We start from the raw sequence: 26,246 nt of genomic DNA, 5'->3' as shown, positions 1-26,246 counted from the left end.
GCTGATATTCTGAAGTACTCACTCAAGCATAGCAATATTTTCATTAGCTTATCCACAGGATTGCCGATTCGCTTCGCGAGTCAGAGTGTGCTTTTTTAAAACGAAGCTTGTTTAAATAAGCGTCGAAAGCAATTTCATAAACTTTGTCGCGATTTCCTTGTAAAATTGGACTCGAATTTGTTCTCAAAATGCCAAGGAAACATCCAGCGAGCGATACTCTGAATTGGTAAATTGGGAAACGTGGAGAATGGAGCGAGAGAAACGAATTATATCGGAATACATACTGAGAGGTCTGAATTTCAAAGCAACGAATTTAGTTGGTTTGCAGAAGAAGACGAAAGGAAGCGCTCCATTCGTTGTGCTTGAATTCAAAGGTTAGATCGATTTGTTTTGTCAATATGATAGTTTAATATTGCTTTTATCATCGTGGCTCCAGTATAGGATTAGTTTTAATACGATATATTGTATGTTACGGAGTATAGCTGGGGTAACCATTAGGCATTACGCCATTAGTGTAAGTTCTCACAGAGAGAGAGAGTGTAGCTCTTGTATTTATTCGGAAACAACTAGGATAAAAGATGTTCCCTGGGTGGAATTGCGTTCTCCCCAAACCTTTATACGTAACGTTTTTTTGGCAGACATCTCTTCTTATAGAAACGTTAGTAGCTACAATTCGTCCCTTGTGAATAGAGTATTGGGAATTTCAGTCAATATATGTATTGTTGTCGGACTTTTTATGATATATTTCCCTGCCAAACTTGACCGGTAATTTGATCTAACAAAAAGGTAAACATGCTGTGGTAGGAACTTTGTTGAAATTGATGGTTTACAGTGTCGAAAAGCACGTTTTGTATTCTGTCTTGATTATAGTTGGAAATTTCTAGGGCAGTCTAGCAGCGAATTTCACAACGTCTAAATGAAATGTAACGTTAGAATATTTGACTCTGCGCGTTGTTTTTAATATATTGTGCTATTCGGCATGAATTGAAACCTAAAAACCCGCACAAATTTTAATTTTTTTGGTTTGGGTAAACGGCGTAAAAACCGGGTCTAAAAGTTAGAAAAAAGCACAGATTTTTGTGTGGGTTTAACACCTTCTTTATCAGACGCTAAAAAGTCGAGAGTTCATTCAAATTCGTTATGTTTTTATTAATTTCTGACTTTTCCATTTTCACTATGGAGATTTCTATTATTTTGTCACCATAAGTGGCCGATGCGCGTGATTAAGCTTTTTCAATTCGCCCGCGATGATATCTGCATAGTAATGCCCACTGGAGTATGCTGACGAATATCCGAGATATAGGACTTGCTTTTCGCAAGTAAACAGCTATAAATTCATGATTTGATTTCAATGACATTCTATCGCATGATTTGATTTCAATGACATTCAATTACGTGATTTGATTTCAAATGCATTGTATCACAATTGTACGACATCTTTAACCGTATGTTTGAGCGTAAGTGACTAAGGATGTCTGATAACGTCATCGATAACAAAGAGACATGGTTATTTGAAAGCTATTAAAAGTAAATTTAGGCAAGTCCGACAAGCTACGAACTTCTTCCTAGTTTTGTCAGTTTCCGTCGTACATGAAATGTAGTCGAGGAGCCCACGGATCATTCCGCTGATTGCTTTTTGTCTGAAAGGCAACCTGCAAACGAGAGCTCGCAAAATAAACAGCGATCTCGCTAGTTGGTTTCTATTAGTCGGGCTTTTTCGAACTGAATTAACTGCCCCTTGAGATCGAGAATTTTCGTGACTGCAAGGCTTTTATTCTTTTATTAAATAACGCTATTTCGATCAGATAATGAGTCTTGAAACTTCTACAAATAAGTCAGTAACATTTCCACAAAAAATTTCCATTCTCAAGAGTGCCATATTGTGTGAAGGATCGTGAGGAACATACTTGACATGACCTACTTTCATATTTACCAATATTCATAAGTTTTTTAAGAAGATAGCTTCTTCACTTGAGATTTCGTTAATAAATTGAAGTGCAACTTGTCCTTGTCTCCTCTGCCTCGAAAATATTCAATTCCTCGACACAAATGTTCCCATGTGAAAGTAAGTGATCCACTTCAAGCCAATACGGACGAACCTTGGCGCTATTTTTGGCACATTTGAAATACACTTCGCCGTCCATATTTGCATTCACTACTTGACCATCGCTACAAAACAGCTACTTTGCATGATCAAGACAAGGATCGGCTTTCTTCTTTATTATTCTTCGTTGTAATTTTTTTTTGCAGCTTATAATGGTTGCCCAGAAGAGCAAAATAGTGAAATACATTTTGCAACAGTCTATCACCTCAACTACCACACGGAGACTGCACAGAATCCATCATCTTTTGGAAGAAAGTTTTAAAATCTTCTGTTTTGTTCTTTTCTTCAGGTGTTAAAAGGAAAACTGAGCCTGGAGCTACGGAAGAATTAGAAGCAATTTGGAAGGAGGTTTGTCTCAATTCAAATACGACCCAAATATGATATTTTTCTACGAGTCTTTTTTTCCTCTTTGAATATCTTTCAGGCACTGGAATGGGACTTACACGCACGAGACCTGGAACCGACTGATTATGTTAAAGTGAAAATCTTTGAACAGGAGAAATACTGGAAAAACAGGTAATCAGAAGAATCTCCTGGTTGTGTCTTGACATGTAAATAAAATAAGTCTAATTTCATCAATTAGCAGCCAGTCGCCCTCGTGAAGGCCCGAAAGCTTTGCAGCAATAAATCTGCATGGTGCACCTAGACAAATTAATAGTTATGTGGTTTTACATAAATATATTTAAATGGCTTTCAGACTTCTAGGAAAAGCGAAGGTATTTTTGGAGTCACTTGCTGAAAGAAAGGAAGACAAAACGCATGTTGATGTCAACCTCACCGATGGCTATGGCAACCCTACTGAAGTATGTTTTGCTTTTATTCGTATCCATGAAGGCGAACGTCATTCATCTCTAAGATAGAGGGTTGTTTAGATTTCTGCTAAGGACTCTTGGCACTTCATATGAGTGCAATTTCCTCTTTCGCGATTCTGTTTCAATGTGCTTGTGCATCGATGTTCATTCAGGCCGGAAGTCCTCTCGTCTCTTGTCGTAACTTTCTCGATTTGTTTTTGCAATATTTCTAAATTTCTCGTTTAGTATAAATTCTCCTGCGACCTGGAGTACATCTGTCCGACATCAAACGGAGCTGAGGCTGAAAAAGACAAAGAAAATGCTCAAGACGACTCTGACGACGACACGGACGAAAAACGAGATTCCAAACGGTACGGGGAAAATACTTTTAAGATGTCTTCCCTTCAATGAGGACAAGTTCATTCAATCCACCACTTTTTTGTCTTTACAGATCAGAGGAAACCAGAAAGCAACGACTCTCTCTGCCAGACAAACCTCTTGATTTCCAGGTGTGTGAATTTTCGAGATTTGTTCTCCTTTTAAAATTCCAAAAACAGAACATCTCCTAAACATGGCTGCTTTTTCCAAAAGAACATAGCTTCCCTCTCAATGCAACTTGACAATGGTCTTCTTTAAGAACTTATCCGAAGAGGAAACCGGTTCATTCCAGCGCCTTGTCCTCTGTTAACCCAGATAGCACTCTTTTATTTTGAAATAAAGTTTTCTGGGGGGTTTTAATTTAGATTCGTATTAAAGTAATCGAGGCACGTCAGCTTGAGGGCAACGACATCAATCCTGTGACCAGAGTCACTATTGGAAACAAGAAAAGACAGACGCAGGTCCGTCAGTCAACAAACAGACCTTACTACAATCAGGTATGGCGAGGTGAATATGTCAGGATAGACAGGAATATGGTATACTCAACCTTGGTAATAAAAATATTAGTGAAGGTCGAATACACCGGAATATGGTCATGTTTCTATTTAAGGAAGCTTCACGTTTCTTTCTCCCAAAATATATTCCTTTATTCTTTTCTTTCCAGACGCTCTTCTTTAACTTCTCGGCAATAACTCCGAATGATCTTTTTGGCCAAGAAATAAAATTCGAGGTGATAAGTCTGACTAATAAAATATAAGACCATGTATTTTTTATTCTTTATATACTTTTAGTTAAATTCTTAAATGCCATAAATTAATACTTCTTCTTCAAACTCTTAAGGTTTTCAATTCCCGTTTGTTACGTTCAGACTCCTTGCTCGGAGTGTTCAAGGTGAGCTTTTGTAGTTTATATGTCAACTTGAAAATGAACCGTTTTCGTTGCCAATCCATTACTATCTTTCTCGTTTAGTGTGATGTGGGATTTGTTTACGATTCTAAAGGTACGGTAGATCTTTAATATACGCTTTCGGCGACAACAAGAAACGTATTTTCCCTGGAAAAACTGCATTATTAAGCCAACTGTTTGGTTTTCTTCCATGGCATGTCCTATCGATGCATGTTTACTTCCCTCAAACCTTTACAAAACGCCTGACAATCTATTTTATTTTCAAGATCACTGCCTACTTCGCAAATGGTTACTACTTACTGAACCGGAGGATCAGGAAACTGTAGTCAAGGTAAATTCCTTCTCGTATTAGTACAAGGTAATATATTGCGAACACACTACAATCAGATTGATTGTCAAAACAGTGAATACAAATTCCGACCATAAGGAATATCCAAGAGCGTTGATTGAACGTCCTTGTGAAACGTGTGATATGCAGGTGTGAGATATGAAAAGCTCTTACATCGAGCCTCAATTTACTAATTAGTTTAAGCTAGTTTAATCTCAAACTAGTTCAAGCCTTGTTCCTTTAACAGTAGCCTTGGCTTCATTCGAACACACAAAGTGTATATTCATTTACTTCTAGGGTTTGGAACAGTCTACAGTTGGTCAAGATGAATCTCAGGACTCAGGAAAGACTCTTGCTGTATGTTGAAACATATTACGGTTTGTCATCGGTTAGGCAACGATATATAACTAAATTTCTTCGCCGTGTTTTGCAGGGTTATTTGAAGACCAGTATGGTTGTATTACAGCCTGGTGCAACTTCTCCGGTGAGTATGAATTACAAGTGCATGGCCTACACAGAAAATTGGATTTTTTCCCAGCCATATATAGCTATAGGAATGCAACGAGAATACGCCATCCTTTAGTATTCTGCTTATATACAGTCGAATGTCAAACAATTGTATTATGGATGAAAAAGTACTACAATTTCATTGCTTTGCAATTTGTCGACCTTAAAATATGGAAAATTGCAAGTTATTAGGGATAAAGCAATTGACAATAGTTCTTGCAAGGTTAGCGTTCATGGCTAACTGTTGGTTTTTGAAATACACGTTTTCGTCTTCTTTCAGCCGTTAGAAAATATTGGTAGTGATCCAGATGAGGACGATATCGAAGCGTAAGAAACAAAATATTTTTATAGTTGATTCAATAATGTCCATAATATTTCTAACAGAGAATGGCGGATTTGTTGATATTTGCAGTGATAGAGTTTGTTTTTTTTAAAGCACCAACTAAATATAACATTTTTTCTTTGAAGAAATTTGCTTCGTTCGCCTGGCGTTGCTTTGACATCTGCAGTGTTTTTTATAAAGATCTACAAAGCGGAGGATCTTCCTCAAAGTAAGCTGCTAGCATGAATGTTTTTCTTGCCTGAGTCTGACTGTTGAGAGTAACCACGTCTTTGAGCCAACAAGCCCATGAATACATTGAAAGAATCATAGGCGTACATTTGAATAATCATTTGCATCTTCAAAGTTTGCTTTTTACGTTGTAGTGGATTCCGATTTTGTCCAAAACGTAAAGAAGACTTTAAGAATTCGCAAGGTAAGATACGTTATCCCAAACCCTTGCAATGTTCTCCGTGTGTAGCTTAATGCCACACCATCAAATTGGATCCTTTATCATGTTTTCTCTCCGGCTATTTTAAGGTTTAAATTCTTTGACTTCAAATATTATGTATTGTTTCTAATTTTACAGCAGGCAAAAGATTTGGTTGATCCGTACTGCATTGTCACATTTGCTGGAACCAAGGTTTGTTACAACAAAATTTGTCCAACCAGACATCATCGTTCTTTTCTGAGCAAATAACAAAACTTCAATGATCTTCAGTGTCGCATTCTGCCATTTTCCGTCTGTCTTTAACTCTATGATTCATATTTCAGGCAACCAGCGAAACCATTTATTCTTCCAACAATCCGGCATTCAACGAAATTCTTCATTTGCCATTCCAAGTAAGACGAATATAATCTTTGGAGTCTTTGCAACAGTATAACGAATTGCGTTCTGTTTATACTGCGAACATATAGTTCTGAAAACCTAGAGTTAGGTAATCTTTCAAACTAAACATTGTGGTGTAGTTTTACGGTTTTACCACAAATCCAATTGTACGTATATTTGAGAAAGCTTTTCAGTTTCATTAGATCTAAACTGATTCTCGCAGAATTGCAATGAAGGAAATGAAGCAGTCGTTAGTTTATGAAAACCGCTCTTTTTAACTATCGCTTTTAGTTCCCGTCCATGTGTGATAGATTAAAGATTCAGTTGGTCGACTGGTATGTGAAATATGTCAAAATATAGTATCGCTTTTATATCAAACTATATATATATAAACTTTTTACTGATACACAACTATTTTAGCGCAGAAATAATTCGATGTTTTTCGTAGGGACCGGCTCACGGCAGACGATGTCATCGGTACAAAATTTTTTCCACTGTCAGAGATTTCAGGAAATGGCGGTTCAGGTGTGGAATGCTATCATACAATAAGAATTATTTTTTATTGCTTTTGAGGCAGCGTGCGTTGACGATTTGCTTGAAAAAACTTGGTGTAACTCCATAAACTAACTTGTATTAATCCATTCAGGGTATCTCCCATGTTTTGGACCCTGTTTTGTAAACCTGTATGGATCGACCAGAGAGTTTTCGGATTTGCCAGACGAATATGAAGAATTGAACCAAGGAAATGTGAGTTGTTGTAAACAAAGTTCATTCATCACTGCTCCAAGCAACAAGAGTTTTGTGTGTTGAACTTTCATGAACAACCGACTCAGCGTCATTGTTTTTGAGTGATGAAAACTGCCTCAATCCTTTCTGAAATTCAACGAGGAGTCAAGGACTTAGGAATATACAATACTATAAAGCTGACGTTTTCTTTTGCTCACATTTAGGGAGAAGGCGTCGCTTATCGTGGTCGAGTGTTGCTTGAACTGGAAGCAAAACTCAACACGAGCATCACGGCGGAAAAAGACACGATAAGTCAATCAGACGTTCTCAAAGTTCAGGTAAGAAACATCTAGAAACTCCCAGGAAGTTTGCATGTCCAGTTTGTTATGTAAACTTTAGAAACAAGTTCACGTCTAAAGTTCAGGGCCCGGTTGTATCAAGCCCGTTTAGCCTAAACGGTGGATAAGTTCAAAATGGAAAGCAGGTCTATCGTTTTATTCAACAAGCGAACTAAATGCTTTTGACCTTAATACAAAGATACTGTTTGCAACTACATATTCAGTGCATAATATTCAAGTTGACATATTCAAGAGAGATGTAAGAGTGTTATTTAATTTTGACTTATCCACCGTTTAAGCTAAACGGGCTTGATACAACCGGCCCCTGATGTTTAATAAGTCTTATATGGTTAATAAACTAAAGGTTTGCGAATCCTAATTATCGTTTTGGTCAGGAGATATTTCAGAATTGTGTTTTAATTGTTTCCCATTGTCTTCTTCAGCCGTTCATGCGACGCTCAAAGTTCCGTCTTCTTGCAAGTTTCCTTGAAGCAACCATGTTGTCAGTGCACGACTCGCCAATTGAATTTGAAGTCAGCATAGGTGAGAAAAATTTGATTCAGTCAAGTGCTAGGAGTCTTGAGCCAGAACTGATCTCTATCAATTCATAATATGATAGGTAACTATGGTAATAAACTGGACAACTCATTTAAACCATCGTCATCCACAACTCCTCCCACAAATCCCGTGTTTGACGGCGAGAAGTACTACTATCTGCCGTGGTCTGGTACCAAACCCTGTGTTCGCGTGGATTCACATTGGGAAGATATTACATTCCGTCTAGGAGTGTTGAACAAACTAGTAAAAGCTTGTCACAGACTGGTAAGAAGGCTAATATATTTGTTTTCTGACAAAACCGGCAACACTCATCTTATAATGGGCAATAGCAATTCCTATTCTTAAAGGATGCATTTTGAATGACAGCTCAATTGGAAAACTCTTCGTTCCTTACATTTTGCTTTAGTTATAAGCGACACTAGAACCTCTTTCATGTGAGATCAACTCATTTCTTTCTCAGGAAAAGAACATCGAATTGGTAAAAGTTATTCTATCGAAAGGCGAAGAGACAGAATGCTTGGAGGTTCTTTGTCAAATCTTGGACCAGCTTCTTGACGACTGCAGGTATTCAGTTCTTCGTATAATCGTATTCTCATTGCAAATTTAGAAACGTTGACGTCGAAAATCATATATCGACAAGACAATATTGAAATAAATTGTTTTGGGATTAGTTGACTGTTTCTAATGGCGAGTTTCGACGATCGTATTACGATTTACGATATGTAAACAAAGGGAATCTTTGGCCTCATGCATAAGGCCGATTAATATCAAAATTTCCTTCAAAACAGTAGGCAAACGTTCAGGCATTTATTGTTTCAGTATGCGCACAAGGAATGTATCATAAATGCATAAAAGTTTCCTGCTGTGAACCAAATATAGTCACAATGGTCATGAACCGTAACGATTAGATTGCACTAGAATTGGTATTTCCTGATGAAAGACTAGGTATTCGGTTACGCTGTTTGCCGATCCAATTGTTTTACTTTGGACTTGTCTACGAAGAATCGTATCTGAAATTCTCCCTATATAGCTAGATGAAGAGTTATTTGTGCATGGTTGTGTTACAAGATGTGATTTGATTGTGTCAACAAAGAATATGGCCGAGGGTTTCGACACAAATCGCTTTCAATTAACTGTTGATCAAAGCTTCATTTGCTCTATCTGCCTTGGTGTTTTAAAAGATCCGATGCAATGTGAAAACAACGAACATTATTTCTGTTCATGTTGCATCAAGAAGCATCTGGAGAAGACCTCGCTCAGTTGTCCTGTCTGTCAACAGAAACTGACCGTAGAGACGCTGCGTAAAGCACCGAGAATTATTTCAGATTTCGTTTCACGTTTGAAGATCAATTGTGACCACGCTGAGAGAGGCTGCGATGTGGTTCTCGAACTCGAAGCACTACCAAGACACGTTCAAGACTGCGAGTACACGCCAGTTCATTGCTCCAATGAAGGCTGCGATGATGTCGTCAATAGACGAGATGTTAAACAACACGAGACCGAACGATGTCGCTTCAGGATGATGTCCTGTGACGACTGTCGAGAGAAGATGCCTTACAGTAAATATGACACACACGGCTGTGTCTTACGACGTGATGTTGACGAAATGAAGAAAGATCTCGCAGGAATGAAATCGACGCAAAATGAAATTATAAACGAGATGAAAGAGAGCAGAAAGGAAATGGTGAGAATGGTTGAAAATCTGGCGATGTCGTGTCGAAATGTAAACAAATTGGTCGATTCCATGAGTTGTGATATTGTCGTCATCGGAGGAGTGGATCCGAATAGAGATCAGGTCATCTCGTCTGTCGAGAAACTCAACTTGTTCAATCAAACGTGGACAAGACTAGCTGATTTAAAAACAGCACGATTTGGTTCAGCAGCTGTTGTGTTTCAAAATCAGATTTTGCTTTGTGGTGGTTCTTGCAGCTGGAAGGTTTTGAACGATTCTACGGACAGTATCGAGGTGCTAAATATGAACAGCAATTACTCAGAATGGAAGCCGTTTTCTGTCAATCTCCCTATCAAGGTATATGGTCATCAGTGCGCCATCTACGGTGATTGTCTGCTTATTATTGGTGGCACTCGCGATGATGTTAGATATTTTGATACGATATACGAGTTGCTTCTTGTTCCACCTTTTTCATCCAAGTTGCTCTGTCGCATGAAGAAGAAACGAGCGTTTCATGGAGTCGAGTTGTTTGATGATAAAGTTTTGATCGCTGGTGGAAGTGAAGCAGGAACGGGTGTGGAATTATTTGACATAACAAGAAATGAATGCATCGAAATGCCGCCGTTACCATCACCCATTGCGGGTATGGCGACAGTACGTCGAGATGACACCATGCTGTTGATCGGAGGGATGGATGACAAGGACAACGTCAGCGATAAGATCATCCAATATGATCACAAAACTGGCCAAAGTGAAGTCCTGTTGGTTATGAATAGAAATCTTGTTAGCTGCGCTGCTTTGTATCAAGAGAACGCGCTTGCGGTGATCGGTGGAGCGCAAGAGATACCGTTAAAAAACGCTGTCGACGAACTAACTTGTTATAACTTTTCATCGCGTACTTGGACAAAACTGCCTTCAATGGGCGAACAGAGGTGTCTATCTTCCACAGTTATTGTCAAAAGGAAAATATTCGAATTTTGACATTTCTATACAGACGAATATTGATATACTAAGGCATATTTCAAACATTATACACTTCATGTTTGAAATAAAGTTGCTTTTTAGCTGCTGTTATAACATTTTAGGAGCGGAAGATGATAACTTTAAGTATATTTATCGAATGAACGGCATTACATATAGATTACGGCATTACAATGAACGTATTTCGGAGAACCCCAAAACATGAGTTTGTTCTTTACAACAGGCCGATACTTTCTGTTTCGTTTTATGTTGTTTCGTCCATTTTTATTTCTCTTTAATCCATGCGTTATCTTTCGCCTAAAATATACAAAGCACTGTAATTTTCGGATGATAAAAGAAAACATTATCATTGCATGCACCATGGTTTTGATGCATTTTAATACAAGCACCATCTCATGAGGTCTGGACCTTCGAAATTTAATTACTTGTTTTCATAATAGTTATATCTCGTTGACTTTGTTTTCTATCCCATGATTAGCACTAAGAACTGTTGTATAAGTACTAAAAAATATATGATGAAATTCTTTAGGTTTGAGAAATAATATTGAGACAATTTCAAGGGGTGAAAACTAGTTTTTTAACTGGTAGTGCATGATTCCTGTTGTATACCAAATATGGTTCCTAAGGTTATGACCTCTTATCACAAGACTGTCGTGAATTTGCATTCCCCTAGAAGACCAGTTCAAAGTAATAAATGGGCGGATTATCCACTGAATACAAATCTAATCGTTTTGCTTTTAACTTTGTCTTTAAAGACACAGAGTCGTTTCTAAAATGCGCTTTAGATTTATAAAGAGGTGTTTCTGGTCGTGTTAAAGATGTGATTTCATATCGCATCGGCATTGAATATGGCTGAGGGTTTCGACACAAATCGCTTTCAGTCAACTGTTGATCAAAGCTTCATTTGCTCGATCTGCCTTGATGTTTTAAGAGATCCGATGCAATGTGAAAACAACGAACATTACTTTTGTTCATGTTGCATCAAGAAGCATCTGGAGAAGACTTCGCTCAGTTGTCCTGTCTGTCAACAGAAACTGACCGTAGAGACGTTGCGTAAAGCACCGAGAATTATTTCAGATTTCGTTTCACGTTTGAAGATCAATTGTGACCACGCTGAGAGAGGCTGCGATGTGGTTCTCGAACTCGAAGCACTACCAAGACACGTTCAAGACTGCGAGTACACGCCAGTTCATTGCTCCAATGAAGGCTGCGATGATGTCGTCAATAGACGAGATGTTAAACAACACGAAACCGAACGATGTCGCTTCAAAACAATATCCTGTGACGATTGTCGAGAGAAGATGCCTTACAATAAATATGAAACACACGGCTGTGTCTTACGACGTGATTTTGACGAAATGAAGAAAGATCTCGCAGCAATGAAGTCAACACAACATGAAATTTTAAAAGAAATGAAAGAAGGAAGAGAGCAAATGGCGAAAATGACGGTCGCGATCGAAAATCTGACGAGGTCCTGTCGAAATGTTAACAACTTAGTCAATTCCATCGGTTGTGAAATTTTTGTCATCGGTGGATTGGATATCGAAGCAAAAAAAATCGTTTCGTCCGTCGAGAAATTTAGTTTGTTTAACCAAACGTGGGCGCCACTACCCGAGTTGATAACACCACGTTGTCATTTTGCAGCTGTTGTGTTTCAGAATCAGATTCTGGTTTGTGGCGGTTCTTCGTCCAGACTTTTGAGAAATGGTTTAGATAGTATTGAAGTATTCGATCTAAACAATCATACTCCAGAATGGAAACACTTTTCTGTCAATCTCCCTGTCAAAGTGGCTGGTCATAAGTGCGTCGTCTATGGCAATCGTCTGCTAATTATTGGTGGTTGGGCAAAACTTTCTGAGTATTTGGAACATTTGGATACGATATACGAGTTGCTTCTTGTTCCACCTTATTCATCCAAGTTGCTCTGTCGCATGAAGAAGAAACGAGCGTTTCATGGAGTCGAGTTGTTTGATGATAAAGTTTTGATAGCTGGTGGAAATGATGGACGTGGAGCGCAAAGTGATGTGGAGCTATTTGACATCACAAGAAATGAATGTGTCGAAATGCCGCCATTACCATCACCTGTTAAAACTATGGCGACAATTCGTCGAGATGACACCATGCTGTTGATCGGAGGGATGGATGACAAAATAAATGTCAGCAATAACGTTATCCAATATGATCATAAAACTGGCAAAAGCAAGGTTCTGTTTGTCATGAAGACAAGGCTAGTTGGTTGTGCTGCTGTACTTCAGGGAAACACGCTTGTGGTAATTGGTGGTAGGAAAGATGCCCCGGTTGAGAACAGTGTAAATGAAGTAAATGGTTATAACTTTTCATCGCGTTCCTGGAAAAAACTGCCTTCGATGTACGAACAAAGATATTCATTTTCTGCTGTTATCGTCAAAAGGGACATATTTCAATCTTGACATTTCACGTACTAACCAATGCTGCACGAAGACATTTTCCAGCCTTACTAGCGTTTGGCTTGACATGAAACATGTGTGGCAAGTTCAATTATAACATCACACATACAAATAAATGATACAACATGAACGGCAATAGATAAAATATAAATACACCTAAAGCATGCCGAACATTTGTTCAAAATAAAAAAACAATGGCCATATTGGAGTTCAAAGATTAACCATTTGTCATTAAAATATACAAAGCACTGTAACTTTCGGATGATAAAAGAAAACATTATCATTGCATGCATGATGGTTTTGAAGCATTTTAGTACAAACACCATCTCATGAGGTCTGGACCTTCAACATTTAGTTACTTGTTTTCATAATAGTTATAACTTGTTGACTTTGTTTTCTATCCCATGCATGATTAGCACTAAGAACTGTTGTATAAGTACTAAAAAATATATGATGAAATTCTTTAGGTTTGAGAAATATTTTTGAGACAATTTCAGGGGGTGAACACTAGTTTTCTAACTGGTAGTGCATGATTCCTGTTGTACACCAAATATAGTTCCTAAGGTTATGACCTCCTATCACAAGACTGCCGTGAATTAGCATTTTCCTGGAAGACCAGTTCCAAGTAATAAATAGGCGGATTATCCACTGAATACAAATCTAATCGTTTTGCTTTTAACTTTGTCTTTAAAGACAGAGAGTCGTTTCTAAAATGCACTCTAGATTTATAAAGAGGTGTTTCTGGTCGTGTTAAAGATGTGATTTCATATCGCATCGGCAAAGAATACGGCTGAGGGTTTCGACACAAATCGCTTTCAGTCAACGGTTGACGAAGGCTTAGTTTGCTCGATCTGCCTTGGTGTTTTAAAAGATCCGATGCAATGTGAAAACAACGAGCATTACTTCTGTTCATGTTGCATCAAGAAGCATCTGGAGAAGACCTCGCTCAGTTGTCCTGTCTGTCAACAGAAACTGACCGTAGATACGCTTCGTAAAGCACCGAGAATTATCTCTGATTTCGTTTCACGTTTGAAGATCAATTGTGACCACGCTGAGAGAGGCTGCGATGTGGTTCTCGAACTCGAAGCACTACCAAGACACGTTCAGGACTGCGAGTACACGCCAGTTCATTGCTCCAATGAAGGCTGCGATGATGTCGTCAATAGACGAGATGTTAAACAACACGAGACCGAACTATGTCGCTTCAAAACAATATCTTGTGACGACTGTCGAGAGAAGATGTCTTACAATAAATATGAAACACACGGCTGTGTCTTACGACGTGATGTTGACGAAATGAAGAAAGATCTCGCAGGAATTAAATCAACGCAACATGAAATTTTGAAAGAAATGAAAGAGGGCAGAGAGCAAATGGCGAGAATGACGGTCGCGATCGAAAATCTGACGAGTTCCTGTCGAAATGTTAACAACTTAGTCGATTCCATGAGTTGTGAAATTTTTGTCATCGGGGGAGTGGATATCGAAGCAGAAAAATTCGCTTCGTTCGTCGAGAAATTTAGTTTGTTTAACCAAACGTGGGCGCCACTACCCGAGGCGAAAACACCACGTTGTCATTTTGCAGCTGTTGTGTTTCAGAATCAGATTCTGGTTTGTGGCGGTTCGTCGTCCAGAGTTATAACAAAGTGTTTAGATAGTATTGAAGTATTCGATCTCAATAATCATACTCCACAATGGAAACACTTTTCTGTCAATCTCCCTGTCAAAGTGGCTGGTCATAAGTGCGTGGTCTATGGCAATCGTCTGCTCATTATTGGTGGCTGTTCCGCGTCATTTCGCGAGTATTTTGATACGATATACGAGTTGCTTCTTGTTCCACCTTATTCATCCAAGTTGCTCTGTCGCATGAAGAAGAAACGAGCGTATCATGGAGTCGAGTTGTTTGATGATAAAGTTTTGATAGCTGGTGGAAATGGTTGTATTGGAGCGCAAAGTGATGTGGAGCTATTTGACATTACAAGAAATGAATGTGTCGAAATGCCGCCATTACCATCACCTGTTAAAACTTTGGCAACAGTTCGTCGAGATGACACCATGCTGTTGATCGGAGGCCTGGATGACAAAAAAAATGTCAGCAATAAAGTTATCCAGTATGATCATAAAACTGGCAAGAGCGAGGTTCTGTTGGTCATGGAGACACAGCTAATTGGCTGTGCTGCTGTATTTCAGGAAAACATGCTGGTGGTAATTGGTGGTGGGAATAAGGTCCCGATTAAGAAAGGTATAAATGAAGTAAATGGTTATAACTTTTCATCACGTTCCTGGAAAAAACTGCCTTCGATGAACGAACAAAGATATTTATCTTCAGCTATTGTCGTCAAAAGGGACATATTTCAATTATGACAATTTCATTGACCATCATGTTGCAAATGAACTGTTATGAACAAATTGAACAGCAATAGATAAAATATTTACTATACCTAAAGATAAAATATTTAATATACCTAAATGTCGAATAGTCAAACAATAAATCACATTTAATTTTGGCCATAGTGGCGTTCAAAGATTAACTTTTTGCTGTTAACTACTCCAAATAGCTTGTTTAGGTAAAATTTGTATGATTAATAAAATTTAAATAATTGATTGAAATAATAAAATATTTTTTTCCACAATAATTGTTCACGATTGGAAAAATACGGAGCTCTCAGTATTAGCCATCGCTGAATAACATCAAATGGGAAGGAATGAGTCTTTTTAACTCAATACACAGCTGCTATGAGACGTTTTTCTTGTTTTCAGGAAGAGTACAGTATTGTCGATATCTCCCATTTGGATTTCTGATAGTGCCTAATCTCTTTCCACTGAGCTATATGATATCAGTCACTTTTTCTCTAACACGTAATGTATAATTATCGTTTCCAGGCCTCTCCCTAACCTGCACGCCAGAATGCACGGAGTTACCAATCTGGACTTGTTGTTGAACGACAGACGAAACTCTACCTTGGTAAGTGATCAATTTTTTATGAACTACCTGCTTGCCGTTATCTGTTAGAGAAACACAGCATCTGACGATCCACTGTGTTGTACTACGCTTAAATGCTCTTCGCGCAACCCAAGTAAAATTAAATCAAGCCTCAAAGAACCACCATAACTTTCTTCTCTTCTGAAGAGTGACATCGCCAATGATGCGTTCAAACTTCGCAACAACATCGTCGACCTGAGTGATGCTGTTTTGACAACGGAAGGATTTCTCAAAAAGTTACAAAATATTGCAATCGAGGTCAGTGTAATGAGTCGATATACAGTCTGAAGCTATCAGGAGTATCTGTATTTTGAGATTAAGAATCTCTTCTTTTTAGCCTCAGAACAGCATGCCAGACGTGATCATTTGGATGTTAAAAGGAGGGACACAACGAATTGCATACTGTCGTATCCCTGCACACGAGCTTTTGTATACTCCTGAAGAAGAACAGAGAGGAATGCGTTGTGGAAAAGTCATTGATATTAACTTGAAGGTTTGTTTTTAACTGTGACTGAATGAAATTATATGATGTTGGTTTTGGAAAGGTTTTTGAAGAATCATGGAATATCGCCTGTGTTTTGCTATGTTTATAACCGTGAATCTTTATTATTTTCTACAGTATCCAGGAAAAAGAAACAGAGATAAGGAACTGCCTGAAATACCGGCTTTGCTTCGAGTGATGCTGTGGTTGGGTCTGGAGAAATATCAAGGCGAATGGGAGGAATTGAGGAAGAGTGGAGGAGATCTTTCGCTCTTTGCTGAAACTGTAAGTCTGGATTTTCTCTTGCAGAGAAATGGTTCACTTGCGAATCATTTGCATTCTCGCTTGGCTTGCATGGATGTTCTCAATCATTTCAAAAAAATATGCAAAGATTTCGCTAGTGAACCACTTTTTTCGTGGCCAACCAAATCAGATAACGTAAAATCCGGTGGAAAATTGTTTTCATTCATCATAACGTGTATCACTTCTCTTCAAAATCTACGATACCTCAAAGGTAATACCGTAATAATAGTTTTTACGATACAACTTCTGTAGTATGAAAACCAGATGTGGTTGGGTCAATGGACTTCAAGAGGACTGACAAGACCATCCTTTTCTAACGCTAAAGGAACGGTACGTTTGCGAACTTATACAACCACGTCAAACTTTTGTAATATACAGACACATACTTAGCTCTCAGTTGACTGAAAACTATTATTTCATCCTATTTTTATTATACTCTACCTACGGACAGTAGCTTTCAGATCAGTTTTGCAAATTTGAAATTCTAACAAACCTTTTGTTTTTTGTAGCTCAAGCTTCCGAAGGATAAATTTGTCGAGCCAGTTGGTTGGAAATTCGATGGTTCGTGGTTTATCAATCCTGAGCTAAGGTAAGCTATGATGATGCCATCCAGCCAAGCCAACACTATTGTCTTTGATCGCCTGGTAAATTCCTCGGGAAAAGAGCTGAGATATTTTGAGCAAACATGTACATATTTTATTGATAAAAACCATTATTCTCAAAATTAAAAAATACTCTACATCTAGTACTCATTTCCGCAAGGATACTGGTCATAAATGGTTCCTTGAGGACGCATTTCAAAACGAATATCGAATGTTTCCGGGTGGAAAGTGGTTGCCAACGACAGATTCACCTTGGACTGACATTGTAAGCATAGAATTTTCATTACAAGCGATTAAATTGCGCCGTTTAAAGTACATTTTGATTGCTCTCATCAGAACGGCGAGACGTTATCAGACGAACAAGGAAATGCAATCCAATCTGTCGACGCCATTAAACCACCAAAGGGTTGGGACTGGTCTAGTAAAGACGGATGGAAAATAGACTTGAATCGGGCCGTGGATTTTGATGGTAAAAGACTTGTCGATTCCTTTCCTTGTTGTTACCCGGGGATTGATTTTGTGTTTTTCCTTACCAGGTTGGGAATACGCCGTTGAGACGACATTTGGATCGACAAACTTCGAAGCTGTTGAAAAGAAATATCATTTTTGTCGTCGAAGAAGACTTGTGAGAGAGAGACAGAGCGTTGAGGTTCAGAAGCGTGATCCAGCGATAAAGGTATGAACAGTCATGAGTAGGTTTGCCAGTTGAGCAGTACTGTTTGCCTTGCTGGCTGGGTGTTGTTAAAACAAGCTGGTCTAGAGCACTCAATGCTTCGTTTTATTCAGTGTTTTACTTTCAACCTTCCTCAATGTCAGTTGAACATTGTAGTACTGCTAGTCTGACTGAGTGCTGACTGTTGCTACTAATACTAGCCAGACTAGTCTAGTACTTACTGCTTTGCAATGTTTTATTCAGTGTTTCACTTTCAACCTTCCTCAATGTCAGTTGATCATTGTAGTACTGCTAGTCTGACTGAGTGCTGACTGTTGCTACTAATACTAGCCAGACTAGTCTAGTACTTACTGCTTTGCAATGTTTTATTCAGTGTTTCACTTTCAACCTTCCTCAATGTCAGTTGATCATTGTAGTACTGCTAGTCTGACTGAGTGCTGACTGTTGCTACTAATACTAGCCTGACTAGTCTAGTACTTACTGTTTTATTCAGTGTTTCACTTTCAACCTTCCTGATTCCATCATTTTTCTTCGTAATGAAACAGCTCAAGCAATATCCAATGTATGCGAGTTTGTTTTTCAGGCGCCGGAAGACAGCAAGTCGAAGGATGGCTGGGAGTTTGCTAAGGCCTTCACGACAAGATTCCACAGCAAAAGGAAAGGATTCGACATGGTGCGACGTCGAAGATGGCACCGAAAATTAGTGCGCGATGACCCGAATGCTCCAGAACCTGTGTTCAGTCTGACGGTTGGAAAGGTAAAGATATTTTAGGTAGATTTTCTTAAAGAAAGATTTTTATCAACCGTGATGTAAATATTTTGTACTGAATTTATTTTAGGGCAAGGATGAAGAAGAACCTGTTTTAAATGCCCCACGAATTTTTCTTTATTTTAAAAGTGAGTAAGACCAAATGACTCGAGTTTTCAACAAATCTTTCCTCGAATGAAGGACATTGTTATTTATCATTGACACTTTTTTGAGGGTAGAATTCTTTTTTTGTGCGAGTCATATCTGATCAGTGTATCAAACTGTTTATTGTTTTCAATATTGTTTTCCTAAATTCTTTGTACAGAACCGCTAATGTGCCAGTTTCGAGCGCACATTTATCAAGCCAGAAATCTTTTGCCATCAGATCCAAATGGTCTAGCAGGTATTACAGAGAACTCATCATCACAAGAGAGAAACTAGCAGCGCTTTCTTTCAATCGGTCAAAATGGTGAAACCGGTCATATTTTGAATTGAAATAGCCGGTGTATTTTGTTAAGAATATAGCTATGAGACTGTCTTTTCCGTGCTAGGCAGATGTGAATAACTTGAATGCAGAGTTTTCGAAACTCTCTAAAATACCAGTAATCTGTCTGTACTGAAATACAACAGGATCTGTCTGGCCATTTTTACCGTATAAAGGAAGCACCTTAGTGCATCGTATTTGAACATATTACAGTATTTCAACTGAAGTTGGCCATTTCATTACACTAAAAAGCTCATCATTGTTGATTTTCTAGATCCATATGTCCAACTATCGTTTGGTCCTCGAAGCGCAACGTCCAAGATTATCTTCAAGAAATTGAATCCGACCTGGGACCAAATGCTGGTGCTTGAAAACGTCCCCATTTACGGCCATTTCGATCAGTTGACGGAAAATCCTCCGGACGTTTTACTGGAAATATTTGACTACGATCCGGTGGTGAGTGCATTTCAGTGCTAGATCATTTGATTATTTCATTCTAGATTTCGCTTTTTGTTTGTTCATCATTGGTGAATCAGATGGCATTATTGATCTTAGCGCTTGTAATAAACTAAGTCGTGTTTTGTTTGGTAATATATATTTAGGGTAAACACGATTTTCTTGGCCGTATTCAAACAGAACCTTTAGTCTTTCTACCGGAACAGGATTCGGCGCCGACGACGCGATTATCTTGGCACAAAGTTTGGAACGGAGCTGATCATTGTGGAGATATTCTGGCTGCTTTTGAACTCTTTGTGGTAAGATAGAAATGTTAAACGATAGTCTTGTAAGAACTGATAACGAACGACAGAGAATGTGTATGACATTATTGCAATCTTTTCATTCAGGATGAAGAACATTGTGCACCATCTCTCCCGTCTTCCGTCAACGGTTTCTATGCGATTCCGCCTGAAATCCGACCCGTTGTGCAAAGAACAGCTGTAGAAGTAAGTTGTCTGTTGTCGTACGAATTGAATAGGACGAAGAGCGTTGCTTGTAGTGAATAACTATCAGTAGCGTATCAAGCCTGACAATATGTCCCGCTATGCTATAATATTTCGGTGTTCATTGACTGCGAAAACAATGAATTTCCAAAGATATGAATAATTATAACAACTCGAAATTTACATAGCGGGACAAAATCGTCAGGCTGACTACGCCACTGATAACTATTGAATAGAACCTGTGGAAAACTACCACAAGTTCATTTAATCGTAAGATTATTAGAGTAATAGTCCTAGCTAGCATCAGTTAATCCAATGGTACTCCTTTCTTTTGCCTTGAAGGTGTTATGCTGGGGTGTTCGTAATCTTAAACGGTTTCATGGCATGAACATAAAATCGCCGATAGTCGAGATCGAAATTGGAGGGGAAATCAAGAAAACTGGCAGTCTGAAAAATATCAAAAAGAATCCAAATTTTCAAGAGAATCGAATACTCAACTTTGACGTTGTAAGTTGCCATGCTATCAAGTTGCACGTTCATGCCTGTTCAACCCAGTAAACATTTGAAGTTTTGGTGAATGAGCTCTGACAGTAGGAATCATTAAATGTGACATATTTGGTTTTTATTAGGATCTCCCAAAGGAAGATCTCTACACTCCGCCAATCACAATCCGAGTTCGAGACAGTCGTTCGTTTGGTCGTAATCCTACCGTGGGGGTATGCGTCATCGAGAGTGCCAGGATATTTCGGGGGAAAGAACCACTGACTCCGATGGTCGAGGGCGTTGATCAAGGTGAGTTGATCTTGACTAATATAGAAAAACTATTGATAAAGAAGAGAAATGATTAGGCAATCGCTTTATTTTCTTTCTTAAACATGTTCGAGTTCATTTTACAGTAAACACCCATTTCTTCTGGGAAGAAGTTTCATTGTGGACTTAAATTACTTTTGCCGCGTAAAAATTTAGGAGGAAACAGTTGTCAATGTAAAGAACAAATAGCTGTAATTTTAATAAAGTATAATATATAATTTTCTTGCATATAGCTTCCTTTGACTACTCCAAGATCGATGTCGAGCAAGAAAGTACCAGTGAGGTTTGCATAAACATCATTTTGTTATTTTAGACAAATTGATTCAAGGAAATATTTCTGAATATCTGGATCATGATTCACAGGTTTTTATTGACGACGAGAAAGATAGCATAGATTGGTGGTCGAAATATTACGCCTCGCGTCCTGACACTCAGGAAAAGTCCATGGACTACCCAGAAAACTTCGACAAGATAAAAGTAAATAATTTTTATAAATTTTCACGTTATATTAACGGTTTTCTCGATAAAGATGTGTGTGTGTGTGACATGACCTCAATTTCCATCACTGTATGTGATCATTTCATCGATACTTAATGGATACTTAATCGATACTTAATGGATACTCAATTGATACTTAATCGATACTTAATCGATACGTTATCTCAGTATTGATTGGGAAGCGATTTGAAGCAATGTGATTACTTCTATGACCTGAAGTATTTCTTCCAAACTTAATTACCGTGTTTTTAGATCTATTTCAACGAGTTGGAAAAGCAATTCGATCGGTTTCAAGATTTCATTAAAACGTTTCCATTGCGACGCGGAAAATTCAAATCTGTTGAAGACGATGAAGATGACGGCACGGTTGGAGAATTCAAGGTACGATGAGGGATTTGGAATGATAATAGGTGACCAAGCAAGGCGTATGGTCAAACACATGCACAGGGTCTCTGGGTTTTGGAAAACTGATGTGAGGGTATAAATTTATCTTTTAGGGAACTCTTTCCATCTATTCTTTACCTGAAGATCGCAGCGTTCCCTTACCTCCACGAATATTCAGAGACGATAGACTGCCAATAGCGAAACCAGTCAAATGTACGATAAGAGTTTACATCGTCAGGGTGAGTTGAAGTCTGAAGACTTTATTTCAAACTTTGTTTTAAACCTTTTGGTTGACGGTTCTCTCACAAGACCACCTTCGTATGGAAGTAGTCAAAGTTTTGTACAGTTACAATTGTTCTTGTTCTATCCAGGCGTACGATTTGACTCCACAAGACCTGAATGGTTTGGCAGATCCTTATCTTGTTGTCTCTCTTGGAAAGCAATGCTTTGATGACAGAGAAAATCGTGCATACAACGCGCTGGAGGTGGACTTTGGAAAGTACGAAGCCATATCTTGTCATTTCTATTGCCGAGTTCTTTGCAATTTCCAAGAGTATTTTTATGCTTTTCTAGAGTGTTCGAATTTCAAGCTAGAATTCCAGTGGTGAAGGATCTTAAGGTTAAAGTCATGGATTATGATATGGTGTCCTCAGATGATCTTATCGGAGAGACTGTGATTGATCTTGAAAATAGATTATTATCTTTGAGTCATGCCATCGCTGGGCTACCAATGAGCTATTCCATGTAAGATTTGATCTAACAATCTATAGTTTGATGATATTTTGGTATTTGTAATATGTGATGACGATAAATGATTTGTGATGACGTTAAATGATCGATGATGATCGATGATGATGATGATGATTGTGATGATTATGATCAAGACGATGATGATAATGATAATGATAACAATGATCGATGATAATGATGATCGATGATTATGACTATCGATGAAGTCTATGACTCTGATGATGACCAATAACGATGATTCTTTCTGCTTTAACTCCAGATCTGGTCCAAACAAATGGCGGCTTGGCAGCGGATACACTCCGACTGTTATCTTAGAGAATTACTGTAAATACAATAATATGCCTCCACCTCGATACAACGGTTCGAATCTCATTCTCCTGAACGGAAATGCCTACTCTTTGGATGAATTCGGTTAGTTACGAAAGTATATTTGCCTAGAGACATTAGACATGCAGTAAAAACCAGGTTAGCAACGGAGCTAGTGCGATGGACCTTGTAAGTATTTACTCAGTCTTACAAATGCATTTTCAGAACCGGAGCCAGTTGAAGACCCAAATCTTGGCCCGGAACGCGAGCGTCTTGCTCTTCATGTTTTAAATTCATTGCAATCCCTCGTTTCTGAACACGTCGAGACGAGAGATCTCATGAGCAGTTTGCATCCAGGATTTTCACAGGTAAGACGAACGTTTCTTCAGTTGAAAACGATGTTTTTGCCAATCTTACTTGACGAAGAATATTATGGTATCATAAGACACCACAGTCAAAAGCTGTATTCAAATAAACATCACAGTTACGCTACGAATACACGAGACTAAGAGTGCACATTCAAACTTCCGTGTTTATAATCATTTCGACAGGGTAAACTTGAAATGTTTGTCGACATTTTCCCTGAATACAACGGACAACCTGGGCCACCAATTGACATCTCACCTCGGAAACCAAAGAAGTAAGTTGTGATCCAGTTCAGTTCAGATCCTGAATCCATTGGTTTAGTTACTTTTTTACTCAATTCACATCAATTGAAAATTGACTAGATACGAACTTCGGGTGATTGTTTGGAACACGAAGGATGTGTACTTGCAAGAAAGCAATCTAGCCGGGGAGAAAATGAGCGATATTTATGTGAAATGGTAGGTTTTTTTCTAATTCTTATTGAAAACACTCATGCAGAAACAGTTCATCGCTTCATATATAAAAGGATTTTATAAATTGATGTTGTCTGCCAGTGAGTCGCTCAAAGGTTTGTAATATTTACGTTTTGTTTTTAGTTGGATGGCTGGAATAAATAAAAAGCAATCTACTGATACTCACTACAGGTCAGTTGAATAAAGCTTTTAAATTGCCCCTCGTTATCTGGGAAGATTAGCTTGATTCACATGCGTTGTATTTACTGATTGGCAAACTTTACTTCTTTCCAGGTCTTTGAATGGGGAGGGAATGTTCAACTGGCGAATGATTTTCCCATTTGAATACATGGATGCAGAAAAGGTGCTGTTGGTGAAGAAGAAGGTACGGAAAGAGTAATTTTTTCTTTCAAACTAGAAAGGTGATCCCTATCCTTCTATAAAAAAACAAGATTGATTCAAGTAATTTCAAGCATATCTCTTCATGAATTGAAGACGATTTCTAAACGTCTGTCATCTTTGTTTGCGAAACAAGCCCAATTCATTCTAGTTTTTATCGACATTCTCCACAATGGACATTTTTTTCATTCGCATTATGCCGTCTTGTATAGGAACATTTCTGGTCTTTAAATGAACGAACTGAAAAGGTCCGTCCTCAACTTGGCATTCAAATTTGGGACAACGACTTGATATCAAGGGATGACTTTATAGGTAAGTTTCGGCTTTGTACCAAATAGAAGATTTGTATTGTCCACTAATTTTTACCTTTGCAATACATCCTTGAACATCCTTATTCAATCATCCGTGTTTTTCCCAAAATGATTACATGGTTTTAACTCGTTTCATACATTAACATCAACCAGGTTCTGTTGTTTTGGACTTGGAAGGTGTCCCCATGCCTTTCAGTGATCCTGGCAAAATAAAAGATCATTTGGCGTTGGTAAACCGCGCAGGAGGATCACTGTTTGAACAACGTCGTTTCTACGGCTGGTGGCCTGTGATTGGTCAGGTCAAGGTCAAGCAGAAGGGCCGCTCGAAGAAGAAGAAACACAAAGTCACTAAACTAACGGTCAGTGGAAAAAAAACACATTTTCATATCAGCTAATTCTCTACGTCAAATTTGTTTGGATTTGTATAAGATTAGCATTTCATAAGGATTGACGCGTTTTTCATTTTGTGATGAATTGAATCTTTTTTTTACCTCAGGGCAAAGTCGAGCTGACGATAGAGTTACTGGAGAGCGATGAAGCCGAGGCAAAGCCTGCTGGAAAGGGACAGGACGAACCAAACCAGCACCCGACTTTGAAGAAACCTAAGTAAGAGCATTATAGATGATGAGTTTAATAATTTGATGGCAATTGGCGAGGGAGTCTGGTTTGTCACAGCAGAGAACTCTCATCAAATGTCGTCAAGGAAAGGCGAGTTGAAAAGGGGTTGTAAAAGGATGAGACAAGTTGATGAGAGGGAATGAGAGTTGATGTGAATTGATGTTAGTGGATTGTAGTTGATCTTAGTCAATAGAAGTTGCAGGATAAAAAGTGAGAGGTGATGAGCATTGACAGAGGGTAGCTATACAGACCATTCCCTCACGGGTGGGCCTAAATATTGTAGAGGGAACTAGAAAGAACAGATTCTTCTTAACCAACCACTTCGAATTCTATAATGGGCTGCATCTGACTATTTTAGACGACCGGAGACATCATTCTTGTGGCTTTCAAATCCTTGGAAATCATTTCGTTTCGTCATTTGGCGAAATTACAAATGGTACATCATTGGTTTCATTGTGTTGGCGCTTATACTATTATTGATTGGCGTGTTTATATATGCTGCCCCAGTAAGTATTATCGCCTCATTTTAGGACTGGCCTTTTTGTGTGACGTAGGAATAATCATCTGCAAACAATCCCATATTTACTTTGCCTTTTTTTCGCAGGGATATTCTGTAAAGAAATTGATGAAGGCATGAAATTCACCGTTTTCTCTCAGCTCACAAATAGTGTAAATTTTATAACTCGATTACAAATCCCCCGAAGATAAATTTTAATTTTTTATACGCTGTTATATTTTCATACTATGATAATATGGATTCAGGAAGAGATTAGAAACACGATAGTTTATAGTCATATTTATATAAGATAGCAACATATTTGTATTTATATAATCAAAAATACTATTTAAAATTTAACTATTTTTATATATATTTTTGATTCGTGAATGGACATGAATTGTTTAATAGTACGATGTTATAGGTAACGGTCAGGGTATAAGATCTAATGAAGCAATATTGGCGAGCTAATAGTAACAGCAGGATGAATAAATTGTCCATTGGTTTCACCACATGATCTGGTCTTCCAACTGGCTAGTGATAGATAATGGTTATGCTTTTCGTTTTTCGGTTATCAAATCCAATTAGTGGTTGTTGTGTATCGGTGTATGTATGTTTATTGTGGTTGATTATCAGGTTTGAGACGAGGTTAGTTTCGGTGGGGGTAAGGTTAAGGTATGGCTTGAGGTTGCGTTTGGGGTTGGGGTCTATGTGAGTGGATGTTGTGCTTGGGGTGTAGGTTGCAGTTGGATTTGAGGTTGTGACGGGGGTTGAGTTTAGA

General features: G+C 38.3%; 2 protein-coding genes across 3 annotated transcripts; both read left to right on the top strand.

Annotated features, from left to right (window-relative positions):
• The first annotated feature begins 105 nt into the window (after positions 1 to 105).
• On the top strand, positions 106 to 25,959 carry LOC114525925 (myoferlin-like). The gene is made up of 59 exons (XM_028547383.1): positions 106 to 374; positions 2,394 to 2,452; positions 2,529 to 2,620; positions 2,802 to 2,907; positions 3,142 to 3,266; positions 3,347 to 3,404; positions 3,639 to 3,770; positions 3,938 to 4,003; positions 4,114 to 4,164; positions 4,243 to 4,273; positions 4,446 to 4,510; positions 4,805 to 4,864; positions 4,941 to 4,991; positions 5,295 to 5,341; positions 5,483 to 5,565; positions 5,720 to 5,769; positions 5,923 to 5,976; positions 6,108 to 6,176; positions 6,454 to 6,497; positions 6,611 to 6,687; positions 6,809 to 6,909; positions 7,113 to 7,226; positions 7,670 to 7,769; positions 7,846 to 8,048; positions 8,245 to 8,348; positions 15,744 to 15,825; positions 15,991 to 16,101; positions 16,181 to 16,336; positions 16,463 to 16,609; positions 16,880 to 16,957; positions 17,137 to 17,216; positions 17,374 to 17,494; positions 17,566 to 17,698; positions 17,766 to 17,905; positions 18,486 to 18,659; positions 18,742 to 18,799; positions 18,976 to 19,053; positions 19,409 to 19,590; positions 19,737 to 19,889; positions 19,980 to 20,078; positions 20,418 to 20,582; positions 20,705 to 20,867; positions 21,119 to 21,168; positions 21,249 to 21,362; positions 21,636 to 21,764; positions 21,881 to 22,006; positions 22,139 to 22,266; positions 22,341 to 22,511; positions 22,777 to 22,928; positions 23,049 to 23,191; positions 23,375 to 23,463; positions 23,552 to 23,647; positions 23,786 to 23,833; positions 23,936 to 24,026; positions 24,253 to 24,352; positions 24,505 to 24,710; positions 24,848 to 24,957; positions 25,328 to 25,475; positions 25,574 to 25,959. The coding sequence occupies exons 1-59, from the start codon at positions 248 to 250 to the stop codon at positions 25,604 to 25,606; spliced, it is 6,123 nt and encodes a 2,040-aa protein (XP_028403184.1). The 5' UTR covers positions 106 to 247; the 3' UTR covers positions 25,607 to 25,959.
• LOC114525926 (kelch domain-containing protein 8A-like) lies at positions 8,720 to 15,406 on the top strand. Of its 2 annotated transcripts, none has more exons than XM_028547385.1 (2): positions 8,720 to 9,936; positions 12,357 to 13,297. In XM_028547385.1, exons 1-2 carry the CDS (start codon positions 8,881 to 8,883, stop codon positions 12,864 to 12,866), a joined length of 1,566 nt encoding a protein of 521 aa, XP_028403186.1. In that variant the 5' UTR covers positions 8,720 to 8,880; the 3' UTR covers positions 12,867 to 13,297. The 2 variants fall into 2 exon arrangements, with proteins under 2 accessions (XP_028403186.1, XP_028403185.1); XM_028547384.1 differs by lacking the exons at positions 8,720 to 9,936; positions 12,357 to 13,297 and adding exons at positions 10,439 to 12,319; positions 14,678 to 15,406.
• Positions 25,960 to 26,246: the final 287 nt, after the last annotated feature.

This window comes from Dendronephthya gigantea, unplaced genomic scaffold (assembly GCF_004324835.1).
Source record: "Dendronephthya gigantea isolate DGI-Jeju-01 unplaced genomic scaffold, DenGig_1.0 000036F, whole genome shotgun sequence".
Lineage (NCBI taxonomy): Eukaryota > Metazoa > Cnidaria > Anthozoa > Malacalcyonacea > Nephtheidae > Dendronephthya > Dendronephthya gigantea.
This window is presented reverse-complemented; position numbering and strand designations above follow the sequence as displayed.